General features: G+C 35.3%; 1 protein-coding gene across 1 annotated transcript; it reads right to left on the bottom strand.

Moving 5' to 3' along the window:
• Window positions 1-6,962: 6,962 nt before the first annotated feature.
• LOC128639486 (keratin-associated protein 5-5-like) lies at window positions 6,963-8,594 on the bottom strand. The gene is made up of 3 exons (XM_053691626.1): window positions 8,427-8,594; window positions 7,892-7,945; window positions 6,963-7,154 (listed from the first exon to the last, which is right to left on the bottom strand). The coding sequence occupies exons 1-3, from the start codon at window positions 8,548-8,550 to the stop codon at window positions 7,099-7,101; spliced, it is 234 nt and encodes a 77-aa protein (XP_053547601.1). The 5' UTR covers window positions 8,551-8,594; the 3' UTR covers window positions 6,963-7,098.
• Window positions 8,595-10,623: the final 2,029 nt, after the last annotated feature.

Here is a 10,623-nt window from a genome sequence, read left to right as displayed (position 1 = left end):
CTAACCTTTTTAACAGAGCTAAACTGGGAGCTTCTAAGTAAGCTTTTAAGCAGTTTTATACTGGATTTTTAGATCAGTATCTGTGCATATTATTCTAGTGTCTATTACATGCAGTTATATGAAAATTGGTGTATACTGTCCCTTTAAGAGCTGGCCCATTTTTGGTTGAGAACCTGGCTTATTGGTTTGCTAAATGTAGCCACTATTAAGCAAGCGCTATTCAGGGTGCTGAACCTAAAATGGGTCAGCTCCTAAGCTTTAAATTCCTGCTTTTAAAATAAAGATAGCAAGAGAACGAAGAAAAAATTATAGTAGGAGTAAATTAGAAAGTTGCTGAAAATTGCATACACTATCTAAATCATGAAAAAAATTGAGCTTAGTATCCCTTTAATGATTGCTTAACAAAATTGATTCTTTCCGCTTGGCAAAAAACAAACAAAAAAAAAAAACGGTGCAGGAATGAGGTGAAGGAGTTATATTGTTCAGTTAATAAGCTCCTTTATTTGTAATGATGTACAGGGGAACTTACTATTCATTTTTCCATCAGCCCCTGTTCAATCCTGCTATATAATTACTAATGATTGATGTAAGGGACAGCTGTCAGGCACTAAAGGTTAGATTTTAGTCATTTAAAATTGAAAGAAAGGTTATTTTAATTGTTTTATTTCTATTGTTAATATTAATTGTCTATACTAGCTGATCCCTTTGGAAATAACATTAAGGACTCTGAATCCAATGGACAAAATTTAGCAAAACCAAACATAATAAAAAATATAAACCAAATCTTGAAGACAAAACACATTTTTCACCCCTGCACATGTCTAGTTGAGAGGCAAATTAAAATAGGACCTACACGACACAGACCACCTTAAACTTCTTTATGTGACTTAAGGTTTATTTGTTGCTGTAATAAAACTAATTCATGTCTGCTTGGGAAATTATTTCTAGTGCCCAAGGGGGAAGAACTGGTTGGCCAAGGGAGAATATTAGGTAGTTCAGAAGAGGGTTTTGGGATGCTCAGGGTAAGAGTTTGGGCCACTCAGGAGAGTGTTTGGGAAGCTCAGTGTAGGGATTTGAAAAGAGTAGGAAAGAGTAGGAAAGGTTAGGGATTTATAAGCCAATTAATTAGTTTTGTTGTAGGTTTATGAGTTCTTTAACCTAGAGCGGAGGTCACATTTCAGGTTATTAAAATATGGAAAATTCTAGAAATAGGGTTAATTAATTAGTTAATTAGAGCAATTAGCAAACACTGCACACTGCAAGGTGTGGTTCCCGTATTAACTGTTTCACTGCTGGGCCCCTCACAAAACTGGCCTTAGAGGTAACACTGAGTGGGACTACAGTATAAAACTTATAATTAGTAGATAACCATAGGACACAGAACACAAACTCTTTGCTATTATTACAAAATAAAAAATGGTGTGACAGAATAGAATAGTCATTGAGTCATTCTTTTCTTTTATCTAGTATCAATCTATTGCATATAATTGATCTTCCAATATTTATATCAACATCTGTATTTGAAGAAACTGGACTTTATCTTTGAACACTATAAAGTAATACATATCTATGCCTAGTCATGTAAAACAGGGGTGGCTAACCATGACCTGCTTGCCCAAGGTGGCGCACACAAATATGTTTTTCTGTTTGTAAAATGTTTTAGAAAACTATTGCTAAATTGGGCACTTGCACTAAATATTTTTTACCTCCCCTGATGTAAAGTAAATATTTCTATTTATGTCTTAGGATTCCCAGTTTGTAAACTGAAATCTTGTCCTTAGTCTATTTCCTGAACTAAATAAAATAAATTCTAATTTGTTAAGGAGACAGTCTACTCTAGAATTTGTATTGTTTAACAATAATCCCTTTATTACCCATTCCCTAGTTTTGCATAACCAACAACGTTATTTAATAATATTTTTAACTCTGTGATTACTTTGTATCTAAGCTTAAAGGGACAGTGTAGTCAAAAATAAACTTTCATGATTAAGATAGGCATGTCATTTTAAACAACTTTCCAATTTATTTTTGTCATGAAATGTGCTTTGGTATCTTGGTATTCTTAGTTCAAAGCTAAACCTAGGTAGCCTCTTATCACATGCTTTTTTATTTTATAAATTTGGGAATGTGCTAGTTCATGTGAGCCATATAGATAACATAGAAACATAGAATTTGATTGTAGATAAGAACCAAAAAGGCCCATCAAGTCTACCCATACAGTATTACATGTTACTTTTTCCTTAGGATAGCCTTATGCATGTCCCGTGCATTTTTTAATTCCTTTACAATCTTTGTGTTTACCATCTCAAATGGAAGTTTATTCCATGAATCCACCACCCTTTCTGTAAAGAAATGCTTCCTCACAGTTCTCCTGAATCTGCTACCCTCTAACTTTAGATTGTGACCCCTTGTTTTGGCATTTATTTTTTTGTGAAAAATGCTTTCAGCTTCAATTTTATTAAGTCCCTTCATGTATTTGAAGGTTTCTATCATGTCACCTCTTTCCCTTCTATCCTCTAAACTATACATATTTAGATAAGTCTTTTCTTTGTACGTTTTATATTTTAGACCATCTACCATTTTAGTAGCCCTCCTTTGGACAACTTCTAGTTTATTTATATCTTTCTGAAGATATGGTCTCCAGAACTGTACACAGTATTCCAGATTGGGTCTAACTAATGATCTGTAAAGTGGCATAAGATAAGAACCTTGCTATTTCTGCTATTAATACCTTTTCCAAAGCAACCAAGTATTCAACTGGCCTTACTGGCAGCACTGCTGCATTGTGTACCACATTTTAAATCATCTGAAATAATAATTCCCAAGTAGTGATGTCGCGAACCTAAAAGTTTGCGTTCGCAAACGGCGGACGCGAACTTCCACAACTGTTCGCGAACGGGCGAACCGCCATAGACTTCAATAGGCAGGAGAATTTTAAAACCCACAGGTACTCTTTCTGGCCACAATAGTGATGGAAAAGTTGTTTCAAGGGTACTAACACCTGGACTGTGGCATGCCGGAGGGGGATCGATGGTAAAACTCCCATGGAAAATTACATAGTTGATGCAGAGTCTGGTTTTAATCCATAAAGGGCATAAATCACCTAACATTCCTAAATTGTTTGGAATAACGTGCTTTAAAACATCAGGTATGTACACTACTGTTACACCAGATATGAGTTGCACTGGGGTGACACTGTGCCCTGGCAGGCAGGCACTTAAACGCACACGTGTGAAGGAAACTGACTGCTATTATTTAACACAGTCAAAAAAGTGTTGTTTTTTTTAAATCTACACTACTGTTACACCAGATATGAGTTGCACTGGGGTGACACTGTACCCTGGCAGGCAGGCACTTAAACGCACACGTGTGAAGGAAACTGACTGCGATTATTTAACACAGTCAAAAAAGTGTTGTTTTTTTTAAATCTACACTACTGCTACACCCGACCAGATATGAGTTGCACTGGGGTGACACTGTGCCCTGGCAGGCAGGCACTTAAACGCACACGTGTGAAGGAAACTGACTGCTATTATTTAACACAGTCAAAAAAGTGTTTTTTTTTTTTAAATCTACACTACTGTTACAGCAGATATGAGTTGCACTGGGGTGACACTGTGCCCTGGCAGGCAGGCACTTAAACGCACACGTGTGAAGGAAACTGACTGCTATTATTTAACACAGTCAAAAAAGTGTTGTTTTTTTTAAATCTACACTACTGTTACACCAGATATGAGTTGCACTGGGGTGACACTGTGCCCTGGCAGGCAGGCACTTAAACGCACACGTGTGAAGGAAACTGACTGCTATTATTTAACACAGTCAAAAAAGTGTTGTTTTTTTAAAATCTACACTACTGTTACACCAGATATGAGTGGTGGCACTGGGCAAGTGGGCACAGTATACGCTGTGAGCCTGACACACACGCTGGCAGGCAGGCAGGCAACTGCAATTAGATTACACAGGAAAAAAAAAGCAGACTGATGTTCTAGCCCTAAAAAGGGCTTTTAGGGGTGCTGTCCTTACAGCAGAGATCAGATGAGTCCTTCAGGACTGTAGTGGACACTGAATACACTAGCCTAGCTATAGATTTCCCTACTAAATCATCAGCAGCTACACTGTCCCTCCTCTCACTAACAATGCAGCTTCCGAATGAATCTAAAATGGATGCTGTCCAGGAGGTAGGAGGGTCTGGGAGGGAGGGTCTGCTGCTGATTGGCTGGAATGTGCCTGCTGACTGTGAGGTACAGGGTCAAAGTATTACTCAATGATGATGAATAGGGGGCGGATCGAACATTGCATATGTTCGCCCGCTGCGGCGAACGCGAACATGCTATGTTCGCCGGGAACTATTCGCCGGCGAACAATTCGCGACATCACTATTCCCAAGTCCCTTTCTTCTTTAGTTACAGTTAGTAATGTACCATTGAGGCTATAATTGGCCTTTGGGTTTTTGAATCCTATATACATAATTTTGCTCTTGGTAATATTACATTTCAGATCCCATTTATTTGACCAGTCCTCTAGTTTTTTTAATATCACAGTTCATTTGATCAACACCTCCTGAAACATCTACCCTGTTACAAACTTTTGTATCATCAGTAAACAAGCAAACTTTACCCTTAAGCCCACTTCCAATATCACTTATGAACATATTAAACAAAACAGGACCAAGAACTGACCCTTGGGGAACACCACTAGTAACTAATGCCTCATTTGAATGTACTCCATTAATTGAAACCCTCTGTCTTCTATCTTTAAGCCAGCATTCTACCCACTTAGAAATCTAACATTGTGCTCATGTCCATGGCTTGTGGCAGACACTGCACTAATTGGCTACAATGCAAGTCAATAGATAATAAATAAAATGTCATGTGATCAGGGGGCTGTCAGAAGATGCTTAGATACAAGGTAATCACAGAGGTAAAAAGTATATTAATATAACTGTGTTGGTTATGCAAAACTGGGAAATGGGTAATAAAGGGATTATCTATCTTTTTAAACAATAAAAATTATGGTGTAGACTGTCCCTTTAAATCCATGGTGTATTTTCAACCAATCTTTTTTTCTCTCAACCTTACAGAAAGGGCACATAAGTTTTACAAAATGAACTCAGTACGGCACTGAAAATGGCGCTAGGAGTGAGGATCCTGTTAAATACATTAGTTTGGTTGATAAATAGAGCATTCAGATTTGGTAAATGCAAAACAATTACTAATTTAGTTGCATTCTTTGCATTGGTTTAAAAATGCAAAAAAAAGTCCCTTTAAATAATAAACAAGTGCAGGTGAGACAAAAATTCAGTTGATTCATTCATGCAATTAAAACTGTTATTCTAAAAGTACTATTTAATAGCAATCAAGCAATTTACTTGTCAGCTGATTGATACCTGTGGCAACCAGTAAGTATAAAATAAATCACTTTTGTTTGTGACAATCCTGACCCCTAAAAAAATGTGTGATGTTGTTGGCTTGTAGCTGTAGCACTATCTACTACTATACATTTATACCATAACTAATCCTGGCAAAAACTAATGAAATGTGTTATTATGAGACAAATGATTTGTTTAAAAAAATAATAAAAATGTGCACACATCTAATGGTGAGGTTAACAGTGGTATGATGGAATGGGAAAAGTCTGCTAAGAACTCAGGTATTTTCTACAAGGATTAGGCTTGTAGTGATGTGTATATATAACTGACATGTAGTTACCAATGTTAGCTTTACTACCCTTTTATTAAAGGGATAGGAGAGTGAAATTCAACTTTCATAATTCAGATTGAACATGTCATTTTAAATGCAATTCTGTTATCACATTTACTTTGTTCTCTTGCTATCATTTGTTGCAAATCAAATGTACACATGGTGAGCAGCAGCAATGCACCACTGGGAGTTAGCTGGTGATTGGTGGCTACACACATTTGTCTTTTGTCACTTTTTAAACATCCTTTATGTGTTGAATTTGATGGGCCCATTTTATTGTTGAAATAAAATACAAACCCTGTGGATCTGAGCCGTTGTTGTCTATTTATTGTGTGATTTTTCAGCTATCTGCTCATATCTGAAATTGTGTTATCGCTTGAAATGTGATCACTTGATAAACAGCTGAATAAATGCAGATTAACAGCATTGGAAAGATTGGAATCAACCTCATTATTTGTAAAAAGTTAATGCAGCCATGAAACAGGATGCAAATAAATATTGTCATATGTTTTTATATTAAGTAAGTTGTTCAAAACTAATTAGTAAAACCAAGAAGAGAAGGAAAAACGAGATTTTTTAAATATCTATTCTTTCATGTGTTTGTTACAGTGATGGTTCTAGACCACAACAATGGTACAAGACATTAAGAAAATGGGAGCATGAACATTTTTATAGGGTAGGAATGGTGGAGAGACCATAAGTTTCTAATACTATCCTTGTGCTTGTTATTTAAATACTTATATACCCCATTTACTGTACCTCTCTCTTATGCTCTATAGAGAAAATTAATTTATACCTGGTAGCACCTTTAGGAATTGTGATTCAGGATGCCCATTACCTCTGTTACTGGTCCGTTGGCTTATATTAGAAATATCTGTGATGTGCACTACATTTTACTTTTGTTATGATTTTGCTTTGTTTGTTAAAGAAATCTTTACATTACTAAAAATAGTTACAATGAGAATTTACTCCTTAAGAAAATTTCAGGACTCATAAGACCAATTGAAAGAAGCTTAACAAACCATGGCCCAGTAATTCCCAAAACATGTCTTTAAAAGGACTTGAACTGTGTTTATCCCTTTTTGGTGTTTAAGCATATAGTTATAGGCAAACAATTGAGCAATAATAAGATGTGCTTATACATGAGAACAATTTGTTATTGGTTTTTTTAACATCTCTTTGAATTCACTCATAATGTAGCATTTTGTTAGTGAAATTAAGATTTAAGGTGATTACTTAAATCAAACAAAATACAACTAATCCTGATCAGATACATTTATTTAAAGCAGAGTATTTTCAAAATAATTAGGAATCACAGATCATTTAACATTTTAAACAATGTGATTCTAAACATGTAGTGAGTCAGATGTGCACGTGGGCGGTCTTCCACCTGGTATCAGTGATGTTTCCCTTGGCTCTGGCAGGGATCTGGGCAGCAGGGATTGCATGGATCTAAAGTAGAATAAAGGAAACAAGATAAGTACTATGTAACAGTAGGCTAAAGCTTCTTCTGATTCTATATTTCACTCTTAAAAATAAAACAAATTAATAAATAATTAAAATTCCACAAGCACTGTTCTCCACTGTACTTTACCAAATATTAGGTTCTAATGATTCATCTGAGACCAAACTAGAGACAAAGTGAATGTTTTGGTACATTTGTAAAAATAAAGATTGATGGCTATGTTTATTCATTTCAAACAAATGTCAAATATTTTATTTGGATTCAATGAGTTGCATTTATTAAGTAGTGGAGGCTGGCTTGGAGCCTTTGGGGTGCATGCTCATTAAAGTCATGTTAAGAAGCAGCAGTAATACGACCAGCAGTCATATGACTATTTCATTCTGAGTGATTGGCAGGCTTTGCTCTTGCATAATTGGCCACATGAGAGCAAAAGCAGGCAGACTTGTTCCCTAGCTGGGCACAATGTTTATCTGTCTAATGTTAAATGGAGAACAATGTTCATATTTGAATATTAACATTTTAATGTTGATTCATATGGGATTTTTTGTCTAGGGGAATCAATATTTAAATGGAATATTTGTAAATCTGAAATAAAACAAAATCTGTAATGCATTAAAATAAAACTATATTCTATATATCACTGTACAATTTATTCTTATTGTCACAATCAAATGATCTTTATTTAATTCCACATTATTAAATATTATTAATGATCTGTTCTTACCTTTTTTCTTCCCACAAGGGCTCTGATCATGACAATGCTGAACTGGATGGCAAGCTGAAAAGAGAAGAATAAATTATTGTTTGTATTTTTTTCTTGTAGATTTTTGTAGATGTCAAATTCTGCATATATTTGTTAGACTGTAATTATTTACAAAAAGGAATAATAGTTAACCATTTTTGTATGATGAAAGGGTCTATATGCTCACATGTAAGCAATGTGTGTAACATTAATATATTTTGTTTATTGGTTGTATTAACATGAGAGGAGCATTTTAACTTCATAATTTAATATATATTGTAATTGTCCCCTATGCCTGTAGGGCTTGACCTATTTAATTAATTGATCTTTTAGTAACTTTGTCAGTTAGTGCCCTTCTATAACTAGGACCAGCTATGTGCACAAGAGCCCTTCCTGTTTCAGAGTCAAAATAAACTACTTTACTTAACCTTTATCATGTAACAAACATCTAACTACTATCTTTACCGAAAGTATTTTATATATATATTATTAATTTATTTTGCCACATGTTACTTACGGTCATGGCAGGCGCTCTGCTTCTGGCAAGGATCCTGGCACACGCTCTGCTTCTGGCAGGGATCTTTGCAGGGATCCTGGCACTGGGTCTTCTGGTGACAATGTCCTCCTTTGACTCCAGACATGACTGGTTATGGTTCTGCAAGATCTGCTTTTGGGATAGATCTAAGAAGAGATGTTTCCTAAGCTGTGTCGGGCTGATGTGAAGAAGCTGCTTTTATACACCTGAGATGGACTCGGTAAACATAATTCTAGAGATAGCTCAGGATATGACTAAACCTATTTTTACAATTATTTCACAAACATAATGTTAGTCCTTTGGGTTATTATTTTTAAGTATGGGTGTTTTACAAGCTGGATTTCATGCCAAGCATTTGACAATATTCTATTTTTGTGTCTAGTACTTTAGGATTTTTATGTCAATAATAGGCTTCCTTTTGATCTGCTCACACCATGTGAAAAATTTCCAAACCCATTAATGTACAAGCATGTAACAGAGTGATGGTTGTAATTTAACTAAGGTTAGTAATACATATATAAATTATTATTTGTAAAAGAAGAAGTCACATGGGATAATGCAACACATTACATTTAGGTTTGAACTCCAGATAAAAATATTGTTTAAATATTAGAAATGGAAAAATATATATATTTTACATTTAAATGAAACAGCAAATGATCTCCTTGTAGTTCATAATACAGTTCAACTATTTCTTTAGAGAGTATAGAACTTGCTTAAATGCATGTTACAGTTTTCTATAGCATATGCATAATAAAATATTAATTGAAACATTTATTTAAACACAACGCAAAATAATACCAACAATCGTAATATTAAGGGGGAGACAAAACACTTAAATACAACTCTTTATAGACAAGAAAAAAACAGTATGTATAGCTAATTCAATACTGATATACAATCAAATAAAAACTCTAAAAAAAGAGTCCAAAATAGACATTTTAGAAGGCAAGTAGTCACATAAACCGGTGGTATAGAAGATCAGCCAAGGCAGCTCCAATTTAAATCTCAATGGCGACAATCATGAATTCTGAAACAGATGAAACATGTGCTTTATCTAATTAATTTAAACACATAGGGCCTGATTACAAGTGGATCGCAAATTTGTTGGGCACCCGTAAATGGGCAAATTCGCCAGTTTACAGGCGAGTGCTAAATAACCAGCCATTACAAGTGTATGGTTATTGCTACCGTGAGCTCACAGTAGCAATTAGTGCCCTAAACAATTTAGATCTCTGGTTAATTTTCCAAAAATGCCCCAATTAGCCCCAAAATAAATTGTGTTTTTGTTTTCTATTAACAATTTTTAGTTTTTTGTTTATAAAAAAAATTGCTCGGAGCAGTATTTAGTGGTTAAAGTTGGTGGCTGTTAGAAAAAAAAACTGCACTGAAAAGTGCCTTTATATTGCGGTCTATGGGGAACTGTATGACCCCTGTAAATTATGTTGATTGGAGTAGCCGTGTTAGTCCAGAGATTTAGATATCAGAATAACAAGAGTATTGCATTGAGCAATGATACTTTTTTATTGGACTAACTATACATTTATAAGATGACAAGCTTTCGGAAGAATGTCTTCCTTTTTCAAGTCTGAAGCAATACGTATTGCTTCAGACTAGAAAAAGGAAGACATTCTTCCAAAAGCTTGTCATGTTATAAATGTATAGTTAGTCCAATAAAAAAGTATTATTACTCAATACAATACTCTTGTTATTTTGATATATACTGTACATATATATATATATACATACGTACGTATATATTTGTGTTAATTAGTGATGTCGCGAACTGTTCGCCGGTGAACAGTTCCCGGCGAACATAGTTTGTTCGCGTTCGCCACTGCGGGCGAACAAAAGCGATGTTCAATCCGCCCCCTATGTGTCATCATTGAGGAAAATTTGACCCTGTATCTCACAGCCTTCTGACACATTTGAGCCAATCACTCAGCAGCAGACACTCCCTCACAGACCCTCCCAGCTCCTTGGCAGCAGCCATTTTAGATTCATTACAATCTTGCTTTCTTAGTGAGAGGAGCTTTAGTGTTGCTGCTGCTGACATTATAGGGAAATAGATAGCTAGGCTAGTGTATTTAGTGTCCACTACAGTCCTGAAGGACTCATCTAATCTCTGCTGTAAGGACAGCACCCCAAAACGCCCTTTTTAGGGCTATAACTTCAGTTG

The sequence above is a fragment of the Bombina bombina genome, chromosome 9 (genome assembly GCF_027579735.1).
Source record: "Bombina bombina isolate aBomBom1 chromosome 9, aBomBom1.pri, whole genome shotgun sequence".
Taxonomy (NCBI): domain Eukaryota; kingdom Metazoa; phylum Chordata; class Amphibia; order Anura; family Bombinatoridae; genus Bombina; species Bombina bombina.
Note: the sequence above shows the minus strand (reverse complement) of the source record. Positions and strands in the feature narration are given on the sequence as shown.

Excerpts from the sequence above, each read along its gene's own strand:
- LOC128639486 (XM_053691626.1), bottom strand. The coding sequence starts at position 8,550 with ATGTCTGGAGTCAAAGGAGGACATTGTCACCAGAAGACCCAGTGCCAG. Across the intron at positions 7,946-8,426 it reads GCAGAGCGCCTGCCATGACC|CTTGCCATCCAGTTCAGCAT; the intron begins GTAAGTAACATG and ends TTCTCTTTTCAG. Across the intron at positions 7,155-7,891 it reads CCCTTGTGGGAAGAAAAAAG|ATCCATGCAATCCCTGCTGC; the intron begins GTAAGAACAGAT and ends ATTCTACTTTAG.